This window comes from Saprolegnia diclina, assembly GCF_000281045.1.
Source record: "Saprolegnia diclina VS20 unplaced genomic scaffold supercont1.28, whole genome shotgun sequence".
Taxonomy (NCBI): Eukaryota; Oomycota; class Saprolegniomycetes; order Saprolegniales; family Saprolegniaceae; genus Saprolegnia; species Saprolegnia diclina.
Window position 1 is genome coordinate 46,504 of NW_008246095.1, and position 23,024 is coordinate 69,527.

The window sequence follows — 23,024 nt, forward strand, 5'->3', positions numbered from 1 at the left end:
GGACGCGTCGAGTAGCATTGCAAAAGGATTGTATTTGTATCGACATGGACGCCGAGCGCACTGCGAGAAGTACACGAATTAGTCTACTCGTCGGAGACGCGGTCGGACGCCGATGGACACGGTCAACGACACGATGTTATATATAAGCTCGACCAGTCTTAGATGGTCTTGTTGCGCATCGAGGCGACGTCAAAGCCGGGCATGTTGAACTTGGTCGCGAACGCGTTGACGTCGGAGCGGAGCGCCTTGACGCCGGCGTGCGATTCGAGCGCCTTGTTGAAGTCGACAATCTTCTTGCCCGTCGTCGCCTGGATCTCGAGGCAGAGCTTGACCGCGCGGTGGAGGAAGCCGGCGACAGTGACAAAGTCGGCCTCCTTGAAGCCACGCGACGTCAAGGCCGGCGTGCCGACGCGGACGCCACCGGGCGTGACAGCGCTGCGGTCACCGAGCACCGAGTTCTTGTTGAGCGTGATGCACACTTCGTCGCAGAGCTTCTCCATCTTGGAGCCGGTAATGCCAACGGGGCGGAGATCCCAGAGAAGCAAGTGGTTGTCGGTGCCGCCCGTCGAGAGCACGTAGCCGTACTCGACAAGCGCGGCCGCGATCGCACGGCAGTTGGCCTTGACCTGCTTGGCGTACGCCTTGAACTCGGGCGTCATGACCTCCTTGAGCTGCGTCGCGATGGCCGCGATCTGGTGCTCGTGCGGGCCGCCCTGGAGCGCCGGGAACACCGCCTGGTTGATCTTGTTCTCAAAGCCGCGCGCGTCCTTGCGGAAGAAGATCATGCCGGCGCGCGGGCCGCGAAGACTCTTGTGCGTCGTCGTCGTGACCACGTCGCAGAGATCGAACGGGCTCGCGTGCTCCTGGGTCGCGACGAGGCCCGAGTAGTGGGCCATGTCGCACATGAGGAGCGCACCGTTGTCGTCGGCGATCTTGCGGAACGAAGCGTAGTCCCAGTCGCGCGGGTACGCGCTGCCACCGCAGACAATCATGGCAGGCTTGAAGAGAGCGGCGGTTTCCGCAAGCTTCTCAAAGTCGACGAGGCCCGTCTCGGGGTGGACGCGGTACGGAAGCGACTCGAAGTAGACCGAGGTCGCCGAGACGGCCTTGCGCGTGTTCTCGGCCTTGGAGTACGTGTAAAAGCCGTGGGTCAAGTGGCCGCCACTAGGCAAGTCGAGGCCCATGATGCGGTCGTGCGGGCGGAGGAGCGCCGTGTAGACGGCAAAGTTAGCCGGCGAGCCCGAGTACGGCTGCACGTTGACGCCCCACTCTTCGGGGTTGAGGCCATACGCCTTGAGCGCGCGCGTCTGGCAAAGCGTCTCGATCTTGTCAATGACCTCGTTACCGCCATAGTAGCGCGCGCTCGGGATGCCCTCGGCGTACTTGTTGGTCAAGCACGAGCCAAGGCAGTCCATGACGGCGCGGGACGTGAAGTTCTCGGACGCGATGAGCTCCAAGCACTTCCACTGGCGGTTCTTCTCGGCCTCAATGAGGTTGAACATCTCCGGGTCGTGCTGTTCCAAGCTGATGTTACCGGAGGCCGACATGGTGAGGAAGAGGAGGCTGCTGCGACGAAGGAGGCAAAAGGCAAAGTGAGAAGATCGAAATATCGATGGGGCGCCCACCCGTTTTTCGAAGCGGGCAGGATGGTGCAAGGCCATTGGCCAAAATGAAAAAGATATCGTTGGCTCCTCCAATCATCCTTCGTTTAGAAAAGATCCCTAGTGTGATTAGGTAAGCGGATGCGCATTAAATTTCATTGTATTTTTATACCACCAAGTAATCTTCCATACAACCGCCAAGTGAAGGCCGACGAAGACCGCTGGCAACCGAATTAAATGACGATGGAAAAGCATCACCAGGAATTAAATGGCACATCAACGGTATACGCATCCGCCGCCGAACGCATCGGGAATTCGTGGCCGGGGCCAAATGTATGGTAATCTTCATGCGGTGCTGCCACGTCGTACGGCGTCATCGCATCCCTTCCCGAGCTCCGTGCACAGACCTCATGGCATGCGCTTGCTCGTCGACCTGGCAGGTAGCTTTGTCCCGCTGGGCTAGTGCGTGATGGGTGCGACATGGCACCCGGCGTGGCACGCCAAGGCGCACGGTAACTCTTGTGGCCGCCGATGCGCGCGTCGGTGGCCATCTAGGCACGTGCTCGCGTGACTGGCCATGAGGCCGTGGTATTCTTGACGTGGCGCCACGAACGCGAGCCACCTCATTTGTGACTTGCGCATTCGCTCCGGCGCTACAGTCGACGGTTGTCGTCGGGTCACTGGCAAAGCTCTGGCATCGCATTTCACCAAGAAACAACAGCAGAATGAGAATGAGAGGAACACGTCTTAACGCTGTTTGCACAGAAGTCTGATGTACACGCGAGCGCCGTCCTACTGCTGGGCGGTCGTGATGTAGTGGACAAGGTCGATGCGCGTCGCAATGTGCGAGACGCGGTCGTTGGCGTCGCACACGAGCGTAAAGAACTCCTTGTCAAACGTCTCGGCGAGGTCCGCGAGCGTCGCAGTTGGGAGGACGCGGCTAAAGTGCTGGAACATGCCGACCGACACGCTGTCCTTGGCGGCGAGGCGGCCGGACGCGAGCTTGGAGAGGAGCTGGCCGTTGGTGACGACGCCGAGGAGCGTCCCGCTCGCATCGACGACCGGCATTTGGTCAAACCCATTCGCTTCCATGACGCCGATCGCGTCCTTGCACGAAATGGTCGGGAGCAACGTCTTGGCCGTCGGGAGACTCAGCACCGAGAGCGGCTTGGCGGCCCACCACGTCTGCATCGACTTTTTGAACTTCGCATAGTTGTCGGCCGTGTGGAGCGTATCCTCGACAAAGTCGTTCTCATACATCCACTGGTCGTTGAGGAACTTGCTCATGTAGTTGCGCGTCGAGTCGGCGAGGAGCACGACGCAGCGCTGGCCTTCCTTGAGTGTCGACGCCGCCTGGATCGCCGCCGCCATCGTCGCGCCGCACGACCCACCCACGAGGAGACCTTCCTCGCGGATGAGCCGGCGCGCCATCACAAACGACTCTTGGTCGCGCGTCTTGACCCACTGGTCGACGAGCGACCGGTCGAGCACTTGCGGAATGAAGTCGTAGCCAATGCCTTCGACCTTGTACGGCTGGAGACGGTCTTCGTTGTTGAGCGCCTCGGGCTGCGCGAGGATCGACCCGACGGGGTCAACGCCGACGACAATGATGTTGGGGAGCCGCTCCTTGAGCTTGCGCGCAATGCCCGAGATCGTGCCGCCCGTGCCCGCGCTGCATGTCATCCATGAGGATATGGTGGATGCGTATATGAGCAGTACCTCAGCACGACCATGTCGATCTTGTTGTCGCATTGGTACAAGAGCTCTTCAGCCGTCACGTGGTAGTGTGCGTTCGGGTTGGACGGGTTGGTGTACTGGTAGCCGTATATGAGAAGTGGACCAGGCACCAGAAGGTAGTGTTACCTGGTCGAGAATGTGCGAGTTCTTGATCTCTGCGTTCAAGCGCTTGGCGACACCGATGTGGCTCTCGGGCGAGTCCCAAGCAGCTTCGGTCGGCGTGCGAATGATCTCGGCGCCGAGTGCCTTGAGCACGTTGACCTTCTCCGCGCTCATCTTTTCAGGAAGCGTGATGATGCAGCGGTAGCCCTTGATGGCCGCAGCCAGCGCCAAGCCAATGCCTACGCGAGTGGTCAGCAATGCTGTTGTCGTGCGGCCATCGTACCCGTGTTGCCCGACGTCGGCTCGATGAGCGTGTCACCCGGCTTGATGCGGCCGCTGGCTTCGGCGTCCTCGACCATTTGGCGGCCAATGCGATCTTTCACCTGCGCATAGCCATGAGAGCTCACAGGACCGTGGGCTGTCACGCACCGAGCCACCGGCGTTGAAGAACTCGCACTTGGCGAGGAGCTCGCACTTGAGGCCGGCCTTCTTGCCGATCTTGTTGATGCGCACCAAGGGCGTGTCACCGACGTGGCGCTATGCATGCGCATGAGCCATCGTAGCATCTTCCATGGTCATAGCTACGAGGATCGTGGGAAGGATCGCCGGGCGATCGAACGGCTTCTGGTACGTCGTGGTCATGGTCGAAATGATCTTGTGTGGTGCACCTGCTTTTGTATCCGCTTATCCGAACCAATATCCGGATACCACCCAGCTCTTGCCCACTTCAACCTGCCAGGATCCTTCCTGGCTTCAGCTGTGGCCGTCGGGCGACCTGTCGTCGACGCTGCGTCTACCGCCGAGGTGCTTGTGCGATGTCTCGGGCGCCAACGCCATACATGTAGTGTGCGTGGAAGGACGAAGGGCGTCGACAGTGTTGCTACCGTGCCTCCAGCAGTGTCCCAGATCTTAGATAAGAACTGCGTCTTCTTATCTAATCCAAACGGCCAGCGCGGCCACCGCGCGATGGCGCAGGATAAGGATATGTGCACGACCCTGCGACGTATGTGTACGGTGTAGCTACTACTACTCTTGCAGCGGATCCTACTCGCACGGCCAAGTCCGATGGCCCACACTGCGAGCTGCGATATGCGTCCTATCAGCTGCGGTGGCAGCCGGTCCACGAGGGCCTAGCTCGAGGGCCTTGGCCGGCTCGGCGTCGATCCCACGCCCTCGTACATGGCAGCCTGTCGCCCATGTATACACGGCGTAGGACCTGTCTACCGCATCGTCGGTGCTTTGTCCAGCCTCCAGCGCCGCCTCAGTGCGTGCCAGTGGAGCACCTACGCCACGCCTGTTACCAACGCGAGCAATTTAATACATTTCGTGGGCGTAGACTTGGGTTTTGTAGGTGGAATTGAGCAAACGCAAAACAAGGCGGAATTTGAAGCCATCAACCAAGCGTGTCGGCGACGCTCCTTGTATGAAACGAAGGAGCACAGAGTCCGACGTCAGCCGCGCCACGAAGCCTCGCCTCATGACCGCCATGCCCGACCCGACCAAGGACGAAGAGGACGAGACGTCGCCGCCGTCGCCCGTCGAGAAGGACTCGGGCGCACCCGAGAACGAAGACGACCTCGTCGACTTTGTCGTGCTCCGCGTCGACGAGCTACAAGCGCCGGCGACCAACTTTAGCTGGAGCCCACGCCTCATATCGGCGTCGTGGCAAGTCAAGTACACGGCTGTCGAGACGCTGCGGCAGACCATCAAGTTTGACCCGGCGTACATTCAAGGCGACGATGCCCACATGTACTGTGCATGCAATGGTGTCTAGGCGAGCTGACCATGCGATAGCATTGATGCCACCAAGGACCTCGTCGTGCCCAGCGCACTTGATTTGCGCTCAACACTGGCGCGCAACGCGCTCCTCTGCCTCGGCGAGCTCATCCAATGCACGCCGCAGTCGGCTCTTCTGTCCGTCGTGATCCCCGCCCTCCTATATCGGTCCGTCACGGACAAGAAGTTTATGCAGAGAGTCGCCACGACCGTACGCCCGCTTTATCTGCTGCGTCGACGAAGACCTTATGCTGCGTAGGCGCTGGACCACACGGTGCGTTGCTGCGACCCGCTCGACGTGCTCTCGGAGCTCTTGCCGTTCGCGACCGACAAGAACGCCCAGCTCGTGACCAAAGTACTGCTTGTTTCAAAGTATCGAAGTATCAATCGGGAAGTGTAGGCTGGGACCTACGTCGAACAGTGCCTGCTCAAGAGCCTCGCGCAGCCATGGGAAGCCGCGCAGCTGCACGCATGGATCACACCGCTCGCCAACTTTCTCAACTGCCGCGACGTCCACGGCAAACCCGCGGCGAAGCGCTGCCTCATGCTCCTCCGCAAGACGTTTGGGGTCCGTTCGCGTCCAAGTCCTCCGTTTTGTATGTAGCGCTGTGTAGGATGTGGCATTTGAAGCCGCTGTCGACGCGCAGCTCAGTGGCATCACTCGTGCCGATGTTCTCAAGGTCTCGACGGCCGCCGCCCGAAGCTCGAGTATCGTACGGGTGCACCCGGGCCAAAAGAAGGGCGCCAAACTCAGCACGCGGTCGGGCCCGAGTCTCAAGGAGCGCCTGCAACAACAGCAACAGGCAGCAAAAGCGACGCCAGTACCTAAGTCGCCGTAACGACACGAGCTCAAACACATTGCGTTGGCTTGCATTAGTGCGGCACAAAGGCGCTCGGGTCGATCGCAGCGATCGCGAGTGCATGCGCCGGCACACGGACGACCTCGACGCTGACCCCGGCGCCATTGGACGTTTGCAGCTCGAGCGATGGACCGTAAAACGAGCCAAGAGACAGCTGCAAGACTAGCGCGTTGAACGACGACGAGAGCACGATAGCCGATGCAGTGGCGAGCCCGGCAAGGAGGCCTGGTAGCTGCGCGGGGGCGGCCGACGCCGGCGCAATCGTTCCGACGGGCAAGCCGCCCACGAAGACGGACAACGAGACGTTGTCATTCGGGCTTGGAATCGTCACCGAGAGCACGAGTGGTGACGATAGAAGCGTCATTTGGAGCCCGAGGTCCACGCGGGCCGTCACGGGGCAGCCGGCGACGTCACGGGCATTCATTGTTGCGAGGTACGACCGCACGCCCCGAGCATCGATGGCGACTGCCGTCGTCAAGACCCCTTGCCAATCCAGTGGAAGCGACAGGGTGGAGCCAGGCGGCTGCCAAGTCATGGCCTCGGTGGCCAACGCGATGGCCGAGGCCACTTGGCGCAGGAGCAGCGGACAGCTGCCGATGCAGCCGTCAATCGGACGCTGCAAGGCAACACATGTGCCTACGAAACATGCTAAGACACCAAAGCGTAGTGCGTGACGTACGGTTGGGCGTCGCCGCTGCGCTCACGGGTACGTTGGGTGATTCAAACGCTTGGTACGGGAACCCGAACCGCGTCGTGTTGAGCGGTGCGACGTACACCAGTAAGCGCGGTGGCTGCAGCACCGACGACGCCGTCACCGACAGTGTCGGCAAGTGACGTGTCGCATAGTTGGCAAACGTTATAAACAGCGTGGCGTCGTCCATCGACGATATCGTGACGTCTGCGATTGGTGCAAAGAACGTCGAGAGGACGTCCGAGGCGTTGCTGGGTGCAATGGTCAGCGACGTCGACGTCGGCCTGTCCACTGTCAGCGTGCGTGTGGTAGCGTTGACGACGCTTAGGGACTGGACGCCGACGACGCTCCGTAGCGCGAGCATGCGACCTTGCACAATGTCGCTATAGGTCGTCACGATCGGGCACGCATGGTGGAGAAAGCAGTGCATCGCCGCCAAGAAGAGCGTCGTGTCGGCGCTACTTGCAGTGTCGACGCACGCCGTGACCGCGTCTGTGACGTCGATCGATGCAAACACTGGTTGCGTCGAGAGCTGGGCGACTGCGGATGCGAACACCGCCTCCTTGCAGGTAAGCAGCGGCGCGCAGCTATCGAGGCTGCGACAGGCGGCTGCACAGCCAACACACAGCGCTACGAGCGTCGTTAGCGTGCAAGGAGAGCAACGACGGCGTACGTGTCTCGAGCACGACTGCGCTGTCGCTGGAGGAAGTGGGGTCGAGCACCAGCAGCTGCGTCGCCATCGACATCCTTGTGATCGTCGCCGGCGCCGAGCTCGATACGACCACCGGCAACGCGAGCGGCAGACGCATCAGTGGGGAAAACGTCACGGTGACTTGCGTGCCCGACGTACTCACCGCGGTGGTCACGTTCACGTAGACAGTAGGTGCGTGGACAGTGAGCGCTGTCGCTAGGGCGCCTGGCGTTGAAAACAAGCTCGACGTCGAGACGTTGAACACGCCAAACGGGTACGCCAAGAGCGTTGAAAAGTCCGTGGTCGAGTTGCTGACCCAGAGACTGTGCGTCTCGTCGCTGCTCGCACGAAGCTGCGCGCCGTGCACAGGACACGCGAACGCGGCAAGGCACGCATAGTACTTGGCCAACGCCGTATCGGACGACGGTCCGGATGGCTGCTGGAAGAGCGCCGTGGCGTCCGTCACGCCCGTTGCGATTTGAGTTTGCAGTTGCGTCATCCAGGCGGCGTTGGCTTGGTAGCACACTGGGCGGCCATAGCACGTGGCGTCGTAGTAGCGCTGGCACTGATCGCACGCTACAGGGACGTCAAGCCCATCATCAGAGTGGACGTCAAATACCGGTGGCTAGCGTTGCCCTGCACGTCGTCGTCGGTGCCGGTGCCGCAGCACTCCAGGCGATCGTTGAGCTCGGGTATAATGCTAGATAGGAAAGCGACTGCGCGCCAAGCGAGCAGCGAGCAGGCTCTGCCCCGTACTGCGCCATGACAGTCGACCAGGCCGTCGTCGCCTCGAGCTGGCTCACCACGTACCGAAGCTCGAACGTGTGAGTCAGGGCCAGCTCGAACGTCGTTGTCGTTGCGGACGTGGCGACCACTCGGACACTCTCGAGCGGACGGGCGAAGAAGGCTGCGATCGCAATGCGTTGGATGGTCGCAGCGAGCGGCGCGAGGGTATACGGGCAGTCGAGCTGCAGGTACGGGTACCACTCCCGCTTGCCCAACGATGGCAGCGGTGTGAGTGTGATGGCGTAGCCGTCCAGCGCGGCTTGGAGCGCTTCCGCATTGGCGAGGATCGTGGCAGCGTCGCCGGCGACGACAAAGTTGATGGAATTACCAAGCGACGTCGAGAGCATCGCCGAGGCGTCGGGCGGCAACGTCGTGAGCGTCAAGTCTGCAAAGACAGCAAACGACGCGTTCAAGCTCGGCTGGAGCACGCTGAGGAAGCCGTCGATGACAGGGGAGAGCGTGCTGAGCGTCACGGGATCTGCAATGCCGTACGCAACGATGTACGCCGATGGCGGCGGGCTCGAGATGCTCGACAGCGGGTACGCGGCCGTTGGATTAAGCTGCGGATACGCTGGCCACGCCGCGGCGCTATCAACATATGAGACGCAGCCGACTGCGTTCCTTCGTACGTCTGCGGCAAGGCGCTATCGCCGTTGCTGTCGGGCGTCTGCGTCAGCAGCGAGAGACGCCATGGGGATGCTGCCAGCAGCGTCTGCAGCGGCCGCGTCAGCGCCGACGTGACGACGTCAAAGGTGCTGGGCGTCACCTACGTTCGACGTGGCCTCGTCTTGGTACAAGAGGACGCGAAGACATACCCCCACAATCGCCACGGGCACGATGGTGGCTATGCCGTTGTAGACGTCGTACGGCGCTTGCACCGCGGTCGGGGCAAAGACCGATGTCGTCGACACGTTGAGCAGCTGCGCGACCGCGTGCACAAGAGCCATGCGGTGCCAAAAGCCGAGCGTTGCCCCGCGTAGCACAAGGTACCATTGCACGTACCCTGCGCTCGTCGGTCCTGAGGGTTTGGCCTCGCCGCGCAGAACCGGCGCCGCCACGAGCTACTCTCGGCCATGTGACGCCGCGTTCGACAAGAGCGCATGTTACCTGGAGCGGCGTCGCCTGGTCGAGAAGCTGGAAGCGCCGGTGGAGCGTGCTCAGCGACGTGCGCAAGCCCGTCCACACGATCGACGCGCCAAGGCCCGTGAGAAGGCTCGACCGATTGGCATCGGTTGGCAGTTGAAAACACACGTCCAAGACCACATTGCCCTTTGCGTTGAGCGACGGCGCCGTGACGTCGACGCGTCGGAGGCGGACGCTCGTCTTGACGTCCGACTGCGCGAGGAACGCCACGAGCGCGTGCGACACATTGGGCGTTGCGTGCTGAAGCTCGTCGAGGGAGACGGCTTGGGCGACGCGCAGCGACGCCTGGACGCACGGTGGCGGGCTGCGTCCATCTGTCGCTGGGCCTTGCACGACGACGAGCTCTGCGCCACCAACGCATGCGAGCAGCCATAGCAGTAGCAATAGCCCTCGTCGCTTGGCCATGGATATCCGAAATGCAACGGAAACGACCGGCGAAACCACAGAAGGTTTAGTGCACAAGCCATGAGTGCACCCCGCGCTGGCTTCATGTCGAGCTTTGACTTGACGCGCGAAGAAGAGGCCGAGCTCCACGAACATGCGCGGTCGAAAGCACCGGAGCTCATTGCGCTCGCACTGGACGAGACGAGCTACGAGTGGAAGAAGACAAAGTACGGCGTGAGCGTGACCGAAGCGACGCACGGGTCGCAGCACCTCGTGCGCAGCTCGGCGGTCGTGCACGCGCCGGCGGCCGCGCTCCTTGCGCTTCTCGAGAGCTCTGTCTTGCACGCGTACCGTAACACGCTGCGCACCATGTACCAGCAGACGTTTGCCGACGCGTCCGTGCTGTACCACAACCAGCTCAACCGGACCGAGTCGGTCGGTGTCCAGTGGCTCGCCTTTCGATGCGGCAATCCGCTCCTCTTGGACGTCGATGTATGTCTTGTTGAGTACATGCAGCACAATGCTGCGTCGGCGACGCCGCTCGACAACCAGCGAGACGGCCATGGCCTCGGCCCCGAGCACTGCCTTGGGTACAAGCTCCTCGAGTCGATTCAAACCAAGCACTGCCCGTCGCTCCTTGAGTCGCACCGGCTCGAGCGCATCGTGCTGCCCCTCGGCGGGTTCCTCCTCTTCCCGACGGCGCACGCCGACCAGACGCGCGTTGTGTTTACCGCCGGGCTCTTTCAGCCGCCCGCGGCCTTGCGCAAGACCGCAAACCGCCGGCTTTTGCTCTTGCTGGCGGCCGCGCTCCCGCGTCTTCAGCATGCCGTGAACGCCACGCGGCTCGGCGCAGCCTTAGCGTCGCGTGTGCCGTGGGTGCCAGACGAGGCCGAGACGACGTGCAAGGTCTGCGCGCGCTTCTTCTCGCACTTGCGCCGCAAGCACCACTGCCGAGCGTGCGGCCACCTCATCTGCAAGCAGTGCTCCGTGTTTCAAGACCTCGCGCTCCCGGCGACGGGCCTCACGACGATCCGCGTCTGTGCAGCGTGCGTGACGCCTACAACGACACCGAGTCTGACAAGTGCCAAGCCGACGCCGCCGCCGCTCGTGCTCGAGCTCGAGACGCCCAAGAAGGGTGGGGTCGTCGAGCGCCGGTACTTTGGCAAGCACGGCATTCACCTCCATAGTCCGACAACGCAGAGCCCAACGCGCCGCACGTCGCCGCCGCGAAGTCCGATCACGTTCCTCTCGACGCCGACCCGGCTCAAGACGCTTCCGTCGAGTCGGCCAGACCGCACGGCCACGCTGCAAGCGCTCTGCGACCTTGCGAGCACGACGCTCCAGTGCAAGTTTGCGGGCTTGTCGCTGCGGCACGGCGCCGTGCTCCAGCACTACCTCAAGGTCAACCAGAAAGGCAAGCTCCTCTCGGTGCCGAGCCAAATGGGCATTTGCAGCCCCGTGCTGAGCATCGGGGGCCCGCTCCTCGTGCTCGACACGCAAACCGAAGGCGGACCGATCGAGTGGGCCAAACTCCCAATCGTGGCCGGGCCCCAGCGCGCGCGCTTCTACGCCGGCGCACCGCTCGTCGCGGCCAACGGCGATGTGCTCGGCGCCATCTGCGTCTTTGACCCGGCGCCGCGCACCTCGATTCCGCCCAACCAACTGCGCGTCATGCAAAACCTCGCCGAACTCACGCTCGCGTCGCTCGACCCCAAGCAGGTGCGCGTCGACGATGCGCGCACCGAAGACGCGAGCGACCTCGAGGCGCAGCTGTGGCAGATGTTGCTAAAAGCGCACAACACGCAGCGCCAAGTCGTCGAGCACAACCAATCCAATGACGCCCACGCGTCACCGGCCATCCTCGGTGTCTAAGACGATAGATCATGTATCGCAGGTTGAATCCATGTATGTATCCTTCGAGTAGTATGTTGCTGTTGAATGGCATCTCAGTATGCATCCGGCGCAGTCATTTGTGAGCTTTTGCGTGCTTTGCAACCTATTGCGATACTTCAACATACACATTTGGGTCGAGTCTACGTCCTGCAATGGCGCGTGATCCATGCCCAGAGGCTCCCACTACAGCTGCTCTTGCGCATGGAGACTACTACACTCGTCGGTATACGGACGCAGGTAAACGCTGTGCGTACACTCGCAGGGTCCGAGCGTCGTTTTTTGTACATTATTGTCGCCTTTTCCGGGTATTTTTAATCTTGTGGTTTGTATGCACTTGTCGATGGCCCATCGATTCGCGTCAACGAGCGTGTGAGATTTCACCAGTTGGCAATTGCCCCGCAAGTGCGCAGGTGGGGTCATGCGTGGGCAGCTTCCGCAAGGGTATCGAATAGATACACCGTTGGCCTCAGAGCCAATCCTTTTCCCGAAGTTACGGATCTAGTTTGCCTCCCTCCCGCTGAGACTATCGAAGTTACACCAGACGTAAGGTCTCTACTACTTGTAGCCAGGTAGCCAAAGCCGAGTGCGGGTTGTCGCTTCTTTAGCGAGCGTGGATGGCGCGCTGTAGGTACATATAGGCAAGTAGAGTGTCAACTTGTCCAAACGAGACTGCAAGAAACTGTCATATTGAGCACAAAATGAGGTATACGCATAAATACTGCAACTGACATTGTCGATCAGCTGGCGTCGATCGCGCGGCCCGTCGGCTTGCGCAGCGCCTTGATGGACGCGGACGACGGCAGCGAGAGCCGCGGGCCCTTGCCTTTCGGTGGCGTCGACGGCCCGGTTTGGTTCCCAATGTCCATTTCCGGCCGCGCTTCCCGCTTTGTCACTTGGCGACCGGCCGCGCCGAGCTCGCACTGGTTGACTTGGGTCGCGAACCGGAGCGAGCAGAGCGACTCGTCAATGCTGGCGTCCGTCGGACTTAAGTTGACCATCATGAGCGTCTTGCCGTCGCCCGAGAGCGCGGGCTGCAGCACGTACGTGAGCTTGCTGTTGCGGTACGGAATGTGGTTTTGCTTCTTGGCGATTGCGCTAAAGACGTCGGCGAGCGAGCTCAGACTCTTGTTGATCGCTTGGGCTTCCTTGAGCCGGTCGCCGGTCGCGCCCGAGCGCGAGAGCCGCTCGCTGCCCGCGAGGTCCACAAGACTGAGACTGCCGAGGAGCTCGACTTCGCTGCCGTCGTCGTCGCGCTTGCTGCCGCGTAAATGCAGCGTAAAGATCGAGTGCGACCGCGACGACTCGGCGTTCATGTCGGTCTTCTCCACCGACCGGTTGCACGCCGCACGCTCCATAATGTCCTCGATCTGGTCGAGCCCGCGGCCGTCTGTGAGCGAAATCGGGTACCGAAGAAGGCCGTCGACGTAGTTTTTGCCGTTCTTGTCGGTGCGAATCGTGTACTTTTGCACCGACTCGGCAAGGAGGTCGCGGATCGTCTCGTTGTAGATCTCCATGTACGTCACCTCGAGCGTGTACTCCCAGCCTTGGTCCAGCAGCGTCGCGCAGCAGCCCATGATCTAGCAGCATTCGTCTTATGAGCCTACAACATAACACTATGGCAAACGTACGAGGTTCATCGAGCGCGGAATGATCCCACGCATCTCGGGGCGCCGGCCGCCTTGCATCTACACGTCCACCGTCCAATCGTTATCTTGATACATTGATAGATTGTACCGTATACGTCTTGCCCGAGCCCGTTTGGCCGTACGCAAAGATGCACACGTGGTAGCCGTCGATCGCCGACTGGATAAAGTCCGAGACTTCGCCAAAGACATCGTCTTGGCCGTGCGTTTGGCCAAAAAGCTTGTCGAACGAGAAGCGCATGCTCTTGGCCGTCGACGAGATCACCGATGTCTCCTCGTCCACGACCCAGCTCGTCTTGAGCTTGGCATAGTCGCCGTCCGACGGCAAGAACGGACGCAAGCGCACGTGCACGCGGACGTTGCCTCGCAGCTCTTGGATCGTGTTGTGCATTTGACGCCGCAAAATGTTGCCTACCTCGTATAAGTATCAATGTGTCAATATGGCAGCAACAAAATCGTACCATCGTGGACTTGACGCTCGAGCTCAACGACCAGCGACGTCTGCGCCGCCAGCTGCGTCCGCGCCTCGAAAAAGTCTTCGGTGAGTTTTTTGAACTCCGAGTCGTCGACCGCCGACCGCACGACGATGGGCGCTGTGGGCGTCGCCGACGCCAGGGCCTCGCGCCGTGCGATCGCTTCGGACGTCGAGACCCGCGAGAGGACACGGTTTTCGGTCTGCAGCATGCGCATCTACGGACAATAATGTCATTGTTGAGCAAGACCGGAGGGCGCATGCTGTACCTCTTCGCCGACCGAGTGCATCTTCTTCTCATACGCCGCCTTCATCTCTTGCAGCCGCGCTTCGCAGCCCGTTTGAACAGCCACCATTTGCGCGTACAAGGCCGTGTTGTCGGACGCGAGCTGGTCTTGGGCGAGCTGGAAGTGCTCACGGCGGGACTTTTCCTCGGCCAGTGACGCCTATGCAAGTTGATATATATATATATATATATTGCGCTACAGGGATCGAAGCGTGTACCTTGAGCGACGTGACTTGGTCGGTCCACGCATGCCGCTCGACATCGATTTCGGCGAGCTTGGCCTCGAGGGCATGCACGGTCTCGTGGAGGCCCGCCGTGTCCTTCTCTTTGGACGCCACGACTTCGTTGGCCTTGGCGAGCTGCGACGACACGTGCACGATTTCCTCCGTCAGCCGCCGGTTCTCCTTGATCATGTCGGTCGACTTTTGCCAAAACGACTTGGCGGTCGTGTTTTCTTCGTCTTGGAGGCGCCATTTTTCCTGGAGATCGGCCAGTTCCTTCTTGACGGCCGTGTGGTCGATTTGCAGCTGCGTCCATTGCAGTTCGAGCTGCGTCCTGTCGGCCTCGAGCGCTTTGCGCTGACTCGCTTGCGTCGCGACGGTCGCCCACGCGTCGTGCGTCACTTTGGACACTTGCGCCGTGTAGTGCTCGCGGAGCTGCGCCAAGTGGAGCTCGTGCGCCTTCTCCTTCTCGAGCCACTGCGCCTGGTACTTGGCCACGATGTTTTGCGTGTTGCGCTCCATGGCCGTGCGGACAAACTCTTGCATCGACGAGTCGAGCGTCTTGATGACCGGGTCGTTCTCATCGTGCTCGAGCACCGACGGCGTCGTGGACGACAAGGAAGACTCGGGGCCACTTGGCTCGCCGGCTTTGGGCTCATCCTGGCGCAGTGCAGCAAACGCCTGCGCGGCCTCGGCGTGGACGTTGGTCAAGTCCCGCTCGATGGCCTGGCACGTCGATGCAAACGATTCCTTTTGCATGTGCAAGTCGCGGAGCCGGCACTTGAGCCGGCGAATGTACTTGTCCTGCGACTCGAGGCGCACCTTGGGGTCCATCGACCGCGGGACGACGGACGCGAGCGCCTCTTCGATCTCCTTCTCGGTCGTAAAGATCGACTTGTACGCATGGCGGACCGTGTTGGCGTCGTGCGAGTCGTTGCCCGAGCTTGAGAAGGCGCGCGTGAGCACGGGCGGCGACGGCAATGGCGCGGGCGTCGGTGGTGGCAGCACGGTCGGCGGTGGCGGCGGCTCGGTGAGCACGACGCTCGGTGGCACAAGACGCGACGGAAGACTCATGCGCGGCTGGCGCGCACTGGGGGTCTTGGCCGGCGCGGGCTCCTTGGAGAAGGCGAGGTCGACAGCAGCCGCGATCGACCCGCGCTTGGCCGCCGCCGAAGACGATGTCGACGAGGACGTTGCCGCCGTGCCTTTAGGAGATGCTTTAGTCATCGTGCGCGCACGGACAGAGGCACTACGAGGAACGGCGGATGGCAAGGACGACGGCGGCGTCGCGCGGGCCGCGGCCGCAGGTGGCGCGATGGCGGCGATGGCCGTCGGCGCGCGCAGCAGTGACGTGCGCGTCGTGCCTACAGGAAGCGACTGGCGCTGCTCACGCGACTTCGTCGAGGCTGTGGTCGAGGCTGCGGCCGCGCGCGCCGTCGTGGTGCTAGCGCGCGACCGCGACGCGTTCGTGTCCCGGACGGGAATCGCCGACGACCCGCCGCGGGCGACTGTCCCGATGCGGCTCGTGGTCTTGGTCGTTCGCTTCGGCGGGTCGGCAGCTTTGGGCGACTGCTTAAAGTCGTCGGTCGTCGACGACATGGCAAAGCTGTCGTCCGTGGCCCACGAGATCTCCGAGTACTCGGACGTCGTATCGGAGAAGTCGAGTGGCTTGCATAGGCCCGGCTCGGCCATGCTGCGTGGAGGAGGAAGGGTTGCGGCCAGCGCGTCAGCGTCACCAATGGACGCGCGTCGGCGCAGGATCGTCGCGATCGAGACGCGGGTCGCGCCTTCCAGCAGCGCTTCGGTCATCGCCTTGTCTTCCTCGGTGCCCTGTCCTTGGCCTTGCAGCGTCGCGAGCGTCAAGTGCACTTCGCGGTCGAGGTCGTCGTCGCCGTGCCCATCCCCCATGCTACTCGGTAGTGCGTAAGTGGTCGTCGGAAGCGGGCGAGCCAAGTGGCGTGCGATGCGTTTCTCACACGAACCACCACTGGCGAAGTGGAAGAAGGCCATTCGCCAGTACAGTGTACTCGGCACCAGCTGCTCGACCAAATACCTTGGTTTTTGTATGCTCCTTGCCCGAATTTATCCCACTGTGTCTTCTGGGCCCAATCAGCTCGAGCGCACTTGGGTGCGTGCGAGCGGATCGAGCGCCGCGCACGCAGCAGCATTACGGTGCCATGGCCCAGACGCAGGCCGCATGCGTCGCGCTGGCGGCAGCATTAGCAGACCCCGCGGTAATCTCGGCGCCGGCGCCACAAATTTTGGAGCTTCTATGCAGTTGAAGCTGGCGATCTGGGTGGCGCCAGCCAAAGCTTCTCTGAACTGGTGCGAACAAGCCCAACGGCGATCTGCCAGCGGTGCGAGACCCGTCATCGCGGCGAACGGGTCAGTGTAGCGGCCAGCGTGCTACACTGTACTGATACGTGCATCAAGTCGGGCTCGCCGTGCTGTGATGGATTCCGGTACAGCGCGGCAGGTGGTGGATCTCGCCGGGAGGCGGCTGCTTGGGGGCAGACGAAGCAGACGAAGATGGTGATGGTGACATCGTCATGGCTCCTGCTTGCACTCTGAAGTTGCACTTGGCGCTACGAATCTCAAGTCCTCTCGTATCCGGATTCGAGTACATGTCTCCAAAGCGTCTCGATTGCAGTACAAAACATCAAGATCGTCTCAACCGTGCGCAGCAGGAATGGACGCTGGGTCGACCGGCATGGTCCACATGAGGTCATCGCCACGAGGTGGGACGCCTTGGCCGAGTGGAGTCGTACGCTTGTATATACTACAGTACGACTGTACCTGGTGTATGTGTCTTGGTTTGGTACGTTTGTTCCGACGACGTGCCCCTCAACCAGTCCACCTCTCTCGCGACGCAGCAGTGTCTGTAACCGAGCTCGACACATCGGTTCAAGCTCTCAGTGCTGGTTGCTGCCAGCTCGGCCAAGTCGATTGATGGCACCGATCGAGCTCCGAGCGGCTCCGGGCCGTACAACCTCATTTTGGCTTTGTTGTCCGCCGCCTAAGTGCAGTTCGGCGCTGGGTCGCATTCCAAGCCTTGCTGCGTCGCAGCTCACTGGCAGTCAAGGCCTCCGTCGTGACTGCACTCGTTTTGGTTGGTATCAATATTGACCTCCCGGACAATGGTACGGCACGGTACATATATGTGGCCGACGGGCGACACTCTTGGGACTTGGCCGGCGCTTGCATTTTCCTGGCACCGATGGAAGGCAACGCTGCGTGGGCGCTCGCGGGCTTGACGACGGTCGCCGCTGCCGCAGCCGGCTACTACATCGCGACGCATCATGGGCGCAAGGCGCAGCGCAGTGGCTCGACGACCGGGCCCTCGGTAAACGTCGCGCGCCCTCGCCATGGCTTGACCACACCATGTAGGGGCCCATGACGCACCTGGATTTGCACTTTGAGCACGCCGCCGCCTACGTGGCATCGAGCAAGAAGCTCTCGAACGAAGATGTACGCCATGCAAAGCCGATATCGACGCTCATTCTTGTCGAGTAGAAGCTCGTCTTGTACGCGTTCTTCAAGCAGGCGACGACAGGTGATTGCAGTGCCCCGAAGCCGTCCGCGATCGACTTTGTCGCCAAAGCCAAATGGTGCGTCCCCTCCTTCACCGCTCGATGGTCGATACTATCCCATTCAGGGACGCTTGGACGGGGCTGCTCGGCATGAGCCGCATCGAAGCCCAGAAACGGTACATTGAAGTGGTGTCATCGAGCTGCAAAGGCTACGCGTTCGGCGTCCCGCTTGCCGACGCCGTCGGTAGCAATACGAGCGACGACGAGAGCGACGACGGTAGCAGCGGCGGCGGCTTTGCCATGGGCGGCGCCGCCAGCCAAGTTGTCGTCGACAAGTGCGTCCCCACTCGTTTCGGCTACCCCTTGTTCCAACACAAACATCTTTTAGGACAACCAAGGAGTGGCAGGGGGTCGAGAACGCCTTCCACTATGCAAGCACGGGCAACGTCGACGAGGTGCAAGCAATCTTGGCCGCCAACGACTGCGCGATCGACGAGCCGGTTGGACCGACGTACTGGGAACCCGCTCCAAATGAAACGACTCGGTAGGACGACGATGGCCGGACGATGCTGCATTGGGCCGTTGACCGCGCGCAGACTGACGTGGCAGCGTCGTTGCTTGCGCAGGGCGCCACCGTGAACGCGCAGGTACGCCATCTCTCCGTTGTCGCTCTGACCTGTGCGTAGGACAAGGACGGGATGACGCCTCTGCACTACGCAGTGTTGTGCGAGCACTTGCCGCTCGTCGACCTCTTGGTAGGACGATCCCAGCGCCCATGGGATGGAGATGGTGATGGGGCTCGGTACGGTGTAGATGGCCCACGGAGCTGATATGAACCTTGGCGACGCCGACGGCGAGTCGGCGTATGCTAGCGCATCGTCGTCGCTTCGCGCCCACCTCGATGCGCTGACCAAGTAGGTAGACTCGTGTCGTGGAAGAAGCGCTATCATGGTATTACAAGCCGCTTTTATAAGACTACGTCGACGACGGCAAGACCTAATCTACTAGTACGTCTCTTGCCGCCCGCGTCGCAGTTGCGTGGTGGGTATGGGTAGGTCGGTGTCTTAAAGAAACGCATCTTCGTTCTGGTCGTCAATCTCCTCGGCGTACTTGATCAAGTCTACGTGGTGCACGACCGGCTTGTTGCGGGGCGAGAGGCTGCGGAGCGACGTCATGGCACGCGCAAAGAGCTGCTCACGTTCATGCAAAACGTCCTTCGACATGATGTGCAGGCCCTTTCGAGAAAACGTCGTGTCCAAGACCAGCGGCGGCAGCGTCATCATGATCGGGTCTTCCTTGAGCGACACGCTCGGCGAGAGGAGGCGGGGCGCGACAATGACAGGCATATGGACTTCAGGCTGCTTGGCGACAGTCACGTGGAGGTCAGGCGTCGCCGTCTCCTTCTTTGTAGGTTCGTGGTGCTCAGGCAGCACCTCGGACGCGACGGTCGACTGAGCGCGCACCTGGTGCAGGCCCATCGCGCCTTGGTGCAGGAAGACGGGCAGGAAGACGAGACCCAAGCAGGCCAGGAGGTACAGCTTCCACGGCTCCATGCGCGCGAGCATGAGCGTGATGCCCGAGAGGCTGATGCAGCCGAGGATGACATGGGCGTTGGTGTGGAGGTAGGCCTGGGCGCGCAGGGCGGTCTTGGTCTCCGAGAGCTCGCGGAGCATCATCATCGTATGTGTATCGACGGCTTGGGCGCGGGCTGTAAAATGCAGAAATGTATTCAGACCAGTGTCCCAACCACGTCGACCCGAAATTAGCGCTGCGTTGACACATTTCATTGGTTGAAAACCTACCCATTTCAAGCATTTTAACCAATCACAGCTCGCCAAGGAGGCGCTCCCACACTTGTATAGAACGGTCTCCGTCTCTATTTTTGTCACCGAGCCGTTGGCCCAATACAATAAAATAAAGATGATTACATAAGATCACAAGATCTGGCTTGTGCGGACAAAATTTTAAAAATGCTGCAACCAGATGGAGCCGGATACGAAGCGAACGCAGTTGCCATTACGTCACACGTTCCAAACCGCAGTGAAATTTTATTGCTCACGTTTCCCACATAGAATAACATACAAACAACAAGACGATCAAAAACCACCCAGGCGTGGGATATAGCAGCGGCCTGGGATTGGCTGGAGCCTCCGAGGAGACATGGGTGTGGCGGCTCGTGCGCGCTCCCAGAGCGATTGGCGGCGATCGCATCATCCGGTGAACGGCCGAGAACGGACGCGGCTTCGCATGGGCCTCGCTCTGATGAATGGCCATCGGTACCGCAGTATCGGATACACCTCACCATGGTGTGAGCGTGCATGCATATTGCTGGACACTATTGCGCATGGTTGTCGACCATCCATACGCCACCCAGCGAAAAAGAATTTCAATTTTTGACCACAAGATCCCCTGCAATGGCGGCGCAGTCGCCGGTTCGGTCATATGCATACCGATACAAGTACCAAAATGTACAGATCCAGTACGCTAGCAAGACGGTGTAATCATCATCGTTGGAGCCTGCAGCATCGAAGCGCTCCGTACACAGTACTCGGCGGCGACACTTTGCCGGCTGAGATGCTTCGAATAATCGAACGATCTCACGCAGAGCAGAGACACAGCACTATCTGAGCAGGCGCTAGCGTGTACGAGCCTTTAAACTACCTGGTCTGCGCGTGGACTACGTGTAGGTCGACGATGATACGAGAATGAGCGCAATGTGTTGGGCGATCGTCGCGCTGCCACGTCGGTTGCGCTGGCCGATCACCCCCGTGGCAAATTACGTGCGGTTGAAGTTGTCGTTTTGTCCGGATAACGCAGCCCAGACTCAGAACTCTGAGTATAGAAAACAAGTGGCTTGCGTCTTTAATGCCGTTGAAGGATTAAAAGAACAACAAATCGTGAAAAAGACACCATGGATTCATTAAAGACACATGATACACAGCATTGAAGAAGCCCCGCATCTGAGAATTTCACCAGAATATAAAATAAAATAAAAATCCGTGGACCATCTGGGCCAGCTGCAATCTGGGACCAAGATTCAATTCCATCGCGATGGCAAGCAGCAGCAAGGCCAGCATGGGGCCGGCGCGGGACCTCGTCGGGTACGGCCGCGCGGGCTGCGACCCCAAGTGGCCAGGCGGCGCCAAGCTCGCCGTCCAGTTTGTTATCAACTTTGAAGAAGGCGGCGAGAACTGCATCCTCGAAGGCGATGCAGGCTCCGAGCATCTCCTCTCCGACATCGTCGGCGCCAGCTCGTACGCTGGCGCCCGCCATATGAACATGGAGTCGCTCTACGAGTACGGCAGTCGCGCTGGCTTTTGGCGCCTCCACCGCATCTTCACGACGCGCCAGCTTCCTTGCACGGTCTTTGCGGTCGGCCGCGCGTTGGAGCAGCACCCGGACGCCGTCGCCGCCATGGTCGACGCCCAGTGGGAAATCGCGTCGCATGGATTCCGCTGGATCGACTACCAAAACGTCGACGAGGCCACGGAGCGCCAGCACATTGCGACGACAGTGCAGACGCACGTGCGCATGACGGGCAAGCGCCCCGTGGGCCTCTACCAGGGCAAGCCCAACGTGCGCACGCGCCGCTTGGTCGTCGAAGAGGGCGGTAAGTGGATCATCTGTTGCTGTCATCGTCAGAAAGAGGAGGATGCGCTGATGGGAATGATATGCCACAGGGTTTTTGTACGACGCTGATGCGTACAACGACGATTTGCCCTACTGGACGACCGCGTATGGCCGGCCGCACCTGATTGTGCCCTACACGCTCAACAACAACGACATGAAGTTCGTGTCGCCGGGCGGCTTTGCCAACAGCGATCAGTTCTTCGTCGCGCTCAAGGACGCCTTCGATACGCTCCTCGCCGAGGGTCGAAGTGGCGCCCCCAAGATGATGTCGATCGGTCTCCACTGCCGCATTGTACGTAGTGCATGCTTCGATGGCTGTCATAGACGTGCGTAGGTGGGCTTGCCGGCGCGCACGGCCGGGCTCTTGCGCTTCCTCGATTACATGGAGCAGTTCCGCGACGAGATTTGGGTTTGCACTCGCGAAGCCATTGCGCTGCACTGGCACGCCCATCACGCGCCGCCCCGCAGTGCCAAGCTCTAAGCTATCAACATGCAAGCAGGACGCTACTGACAGTCGCATAACCGAACTCGTGCGCTCTTCTCGCAGATCAGTTCTTACCTAGCGAACGTCAGGATTTGGTTCAGGCAGGTGACGACAGCAGATACCACGTCGACATTGGTCCTCTTGGGCTGGCACACCGAACACGAGGCTTGGCTTGTTGTCGTCGGGTGGTGAGATGCACAGCTGCTGGAGCTCTCAGATGCCGGCAGGACGCAAAAGGCCAGAAGAATACCATCGATGTTGGCGGCGCAGGCACTCGCCTGCCATCTACCGTCGGGCCAAGTGTGTGCGCCTCTCGGCATGGCTTGCCACAGCACTACACCACCGACAGCTAGCCATCGACAATCGATAAAAAAGCGGCAACCCCGCGGTGCACTCTGCAGTGGACTACCTAGAGAAGCATCGACCGCTGCGTGGCGCGCCAAACTGCCATGTGCAGGTGAAGGAGAAGCTTTGCCCACTCATGACCCCGCCTGCGCACCTGCCGGGCAATTGCCAACTGATGCAAATCTCGTCAACCACTTTGCTCGTGCAGAAGCGAGCCCATGGCGCCATCCATCCGAGCTCACAAACCTCAGGACCCAATGTCTCTACTCGAGTGCTAGTAAAGGAGATGCGAGTGTACGCATCAGTACCTGTAGCAGCATCCCGACTACCATCCTAGCTGCCGTCACCACAGGCAAACGAACGAGCACATGTGGTCCAAGCACAAAGCTACGCCATTCGACCCACACGTCGCCACCAGACGTAATCCTGCAGGTACTACTAAAAGGGTGCGGGAGCCTGCGACCGACAAGCACGCTGCCAACGGCAACCTCCTCGAGTCGTCAGACCTATGTCGATGCTCACTTGCAGATGACCTTTGTCGCCAGCCTCTCCGTGCAGTGACGCTGGCATCGACCGCGTCAATGAAATACGAGGCTCACTTGGAGAAAGATGGGCGATTCTTCGCTCGACGCCTTCTCGCCATGCGCCAACCGCATTTGGAACGGGTGCCCGAACGCCAAAAAGTCCTTCTCGATAAGGACCTGGAAACCATGCATCGTACGGTAGTATGGGTCCAAGCACAGCTGCGA

General features: G+C 60.7%; 9 protein-coding genes across 10 annotated transcripts; 4 read left to right on the top strand and 5 right to left on the bottom strand.

Annotated features, from left to right (window-relative positions):
* Positions 1–12: 12 nt before the first annotated feature.
* SDRG_08893 (serine hydroxymethyltransferase 2) lies at positions 13–1,656 on the bottom strand. The gene has a single exon (XM_008614793.1). It carries the CDS (start codon positions 1,545–1,547, stop codon positions 159–161), a length of 1,389 nt encoding a protein of 462 aa, XP_008613015.1. The 5' UTR covers positions 1,548–1,656; the 3' UTR covers positions 13–158.
* Positions 1,657–2,327: 671 nt separating this feature from the next.
* Positions 2,328–4,127, bottom strand: SDRG_08894 (cystathionine beta-synthase). Its single transcript, XM_008614794.1, has 6 exons — positions 4,026–4,127; positions 3,870–3,977; positions 3,724–3,823; positions 3,465–3,679; positions 3,321–3,415; positions 2,328–3,273 (listed from the first exon to the last, which is right to left on the bottom strand). The coding sequence occupies exons 1-6, from the start codon at positions 4,080–4,082 to the stop codon at positions 2,394–2,396; spliced, it is 1,455 nt and encodes a 484-aa protein (XP_008613016.1). The 5' UTR covers positions 4,083–4,127; the 3' UTR covers positions 2,328–2,393.
* Positions 4,128–4,326: 199 nt separating this feature from the next.
* On the top strand, positions 4,327–6,074 carry SDRG_08895 (hypothetical protein). Its single transcript, XM_008614795.1, has 5 exons — positions 4,327–5,189; positions 5,235–5,427; positions 5,476–5,571; positions 5,617–5,784; positions 5,831–6,074. The coding sequence occupies exons 1-5, from the start codon at positions 4,864–4,866 to the stop codon at positions 6,053–6,055; spliced, it is 1,008 nt and encodes a 335-aa protein (XP_008613017.1). The 5' UTR covers positions 4,327–4,863; the 3' UTR covers positions 6,056–6,074.
* A 15-nt stretch (positions 6,075–6,089) lies between these two features.
* Positions 6,090–9,927, bottom strand: SDRG_08896 (hypothetical protein; the record flags this gene model as incomplete). Its single annotated transcript, XM_008614796.1, has 7 exons — positions 6,090–6,712; positions 6,756–7,397; positions 7,441–8,034; positions 8,078–8,832; positions 8,874–9,010; positions 9,060–9,305; positions 9,352–9,927. The coding sequence occupies 7 exons, from the start codon at positions 9,925–9,927 to the stop codon at positions 6,090–6,092; spliced, it is 3,573 nt and encodes a 1,190-aa protein (XP_008613018.1).
* On the top strand, positions 9,214–11,736 carry SDRG_08897 (hypothetical protein). Its single transcript, XM_008614797.1, has one exon. It carries the CDS (start codon positions 9,853–9,855, stop codon positions 11,641–11,643), a length of 1,791 nt encoding a protein of 596 aa, XP_008613019.1. The 5' UTR covers positions 9,214–9,852; the 3' UTR covers positions 11,644–11,736.
* Positions 11,737–12,312: 576 nt separating this feature from the next.
* SDRG_08898 lies at positions 12,313–16,274 on the bottom strand. Of its 2 annotated transcripts, XM_008614798.1 has the most exons (6): positions 14,284–16,274; positions 14,049–14,225; positions 13,769–13,997; positions 13,399–13,718; positions 13,293–13,349; positions 12,313–13,241 (listed from the first exon to the last, which is right to left on the bottom strand). In XM_008614798.1, the coding sequence occupies exons 1-6, from the start codon at positions 16,192–16,194 to the stop codon at positions 12,402–12,404; spliced, it is 3,534 nt and encodes a 1,177-aa protein (XP_008613020.1). In that variant the 5' UTR covers positions 16,195–16,274; the 3' UTR covers positions 12,313–12,401. The 2 variants fall into 2 exon arrangements, with proteins under 2 accessions (XP_008613020.1, XP_008613021.1); XM_008614799.1 differs by having other exon boundaries at positions 12,313–13,349.
* An 845-nt stretch (positions 16,275–17,119) lies between these two features.
* On the top strand, positions 17,120–18,912 carry SDRG_08899 (hypothetical protein). The gene is made up of 8 exons (XM_008614800.1): positions 17,120–17,629; positions 17,674–17,754; positions 17,800–17,894; positions 17,942–18,151; positions 18,205–18,316; positions 18,365–18,463; positions 18,503–18,571; positions 18,630–18,912. Exons 1-8 carry the CDS (start codon positions 17,504–17,506, stop codon positions 18,732–18,734), a joined length of 897 nt encoding a protein of 298 aa, XP_008613022.1. The 5' UTR covers positions 17,120–17,503; the 3' UTR covers positions 18,735–18,912.
* On the bottom strand, positions 18,744–19,535 carry SDRG_08900 (hypothetical protein). Its single transcript, XM_008614801.1, has one exon. The coding sequence runs from the start codon at positions 19,493–19,495 to the stop codon at positions 18,881–18,883; it is 615 nt and encodes a 204-aa protein (XP_008613023.1). The 5' UTR covers positions 19,496–19,535; the 3' UTR covers positions 18,744–18,880.
* A 1,298-nt stretch (positions 19,536–20,833) lies between these two features.
* Positions 20,834–21,994, top strand: SDRG_08901 (hypothetical protein). The gene is made up of 3 exons (XM_008614802.1): positions 20,834–21,426; positions 21,497–21,738; positions 21,781–21,994. The coding sequence occupies exons 1-3, from the start codon at positions 20,868–20,870 to the stop codon at positions 21,925–21,927; spliced, it is 948 nt and encodes a 315-aa protein (XP_008613024.1). The 5' UTR covers positions 20,834–20,867; the 3' UTR covers positions 21,928–21,994.
* Positions 21,995–23,024: the final 1,030 nt, after the last annotated feature.

What these genes read in the sequence shown, in the direction of transcription:
- SDRG_08895 (XM_008614795.1), top strand. Translation starts at nt 4,864, where the DNA reads ATGAAACGAAGGAGCACAGAGTCCGACGTCAGCCGCGCCACGAAGCCT. An exon ending in CAAGGCGACGATGCCCACAT is followed by an intron (nt 5,190 to 5,234) that starts GTACTGTGCATG and finishes ACCATGCGATAG; the next exon opens with CATTGATGCCACCAAGGACC. An exon ending in TGCAGAGAGTCGCCACGACC is followed by an intron (nt 5,428 to 5,475) that starts GTACGCCCGCTT and finishes TATGCTGCGTAG; the next exon opens with GCGCTGGACCACACGGTGCG.
- SDRG_08894 (XM_008614794.1), bottom strand. Translation starts at nt 4,082, where the DNA reads ATGACCACGACGTACCAGAAGCCGTTCGATCGCCCGGCGATCCTTCCC. An exon ending in CGATCCTTCCCACGATCCTC is followed by an intron (nt 3,978 to 4,025) that starts GTAGCTATGACC and finishes GCGCATGCATAG; the next exon opens with CGCCACGTCGGTGACACGCC. An exon ending in ATCGACATGGTCGTGCTGAG is followed by an intron (nt 3,274 to 3,320) that starts GTACTGCTCATA and finishes GATGACATGCAG; the next exon opens with CGCGGGCACGGGCGGCACGA.
- SDRG_08897 (XM_008614797.1), top strand. Translation starts at nt 9,853, where the DNA reads ATGAGTGCACCCCGCGCTGGCTTCATGTCGAGCTTTGACTTGACGCGC.
- SDRG_08901 (XM_008614802.1), top strand. Translation starts at nt 20,868, where the DNA reads ATGGCAAGCAGCAGCAAGGCCAGCATGGGGCCGGCGCGGGACCTCGTC. An exon ending in CTTGGTCGTCGAAGAGGGCG is followed by an intron (nt 21,427 to 21,496) that starts GTAAGTGGATCA and finishes GATATGCCACAG; the next exon opens with GGTTTTTGTACGACGCTGAT. An exon ending in TCGGTCTCCACTGCCGCATT is followed by an intron (nt 21,739 to 21,780) that starts GTACGTAGTGCA and finishes AGACGTGCGTAG; the next exon opens with GTGGGCTTGCCGGCGCGCAC.
- SDRG_08899 (XM_008614800.1), top strand. Translation starts at nt 17,504, where the DNA reads ATGGAAGGCAACGCTGCGTGGGCGCTCGCGGGCTTGACGACGGTCGCC. An exon ending in AGAAGCTCTCGAACGAAGAT is followed by an intron (nt 17,755 to 17,799) that starts GTACGCCATGCA and finishes CTTGTCGAGTAG; the next exon opens with AAGCTCGTCTTGTACGCGTT. An exon ending in ACTGCGCGATCGACGAGCCG is followed by an intron (nt 18,317 to 18,364) that starts GTTGGACCGACG and finishes ACGACTCGGTAG; the next exon opens with GACGACGATGGCCGGACGAT.
- SDRG_08893 (XM_008614793.1), bottom strand. Translation starts at nt 1,547, where the DNA reads ATGTCGGCCTCCGGTAACATCAGCTTGGAACAGCACGACCCGGAGATG.
- SDRG_08900 (XM_008614801.1), bottom strand. Translation starts at nt 19,495, where the DNA reads ATGATGATGCTCCGCGAGCTCTCGGAGACCAAGACCGCCCTGCGCGCC.
- SDRG_08898 (XM_008614798.1), bottom strand. Translation starts at nt 16,194, where the DNA reads ATGGGGGATGGGCACGGCGACGACGACCTCGACCGCGAAGTGCACTTG. An exon ending in TGCACTCGGTCGGCGAAGAG is followed by an intron (nt 13,998 to 14,048) that starts GTACAGCATGCG and finishes TATTGTCCGTAG; the next exon opens with ATGCGCATGCTGCAGACCGA. An exon ending in GCTCGGGCAAGACGTATACG is followed by an intron (nt 13,350 to 13,398) that starts GTACAATCTATC and finishes GTGGACGTGTAG; the next exon opens with ATGCAAGGCGGCCGGCGCCC.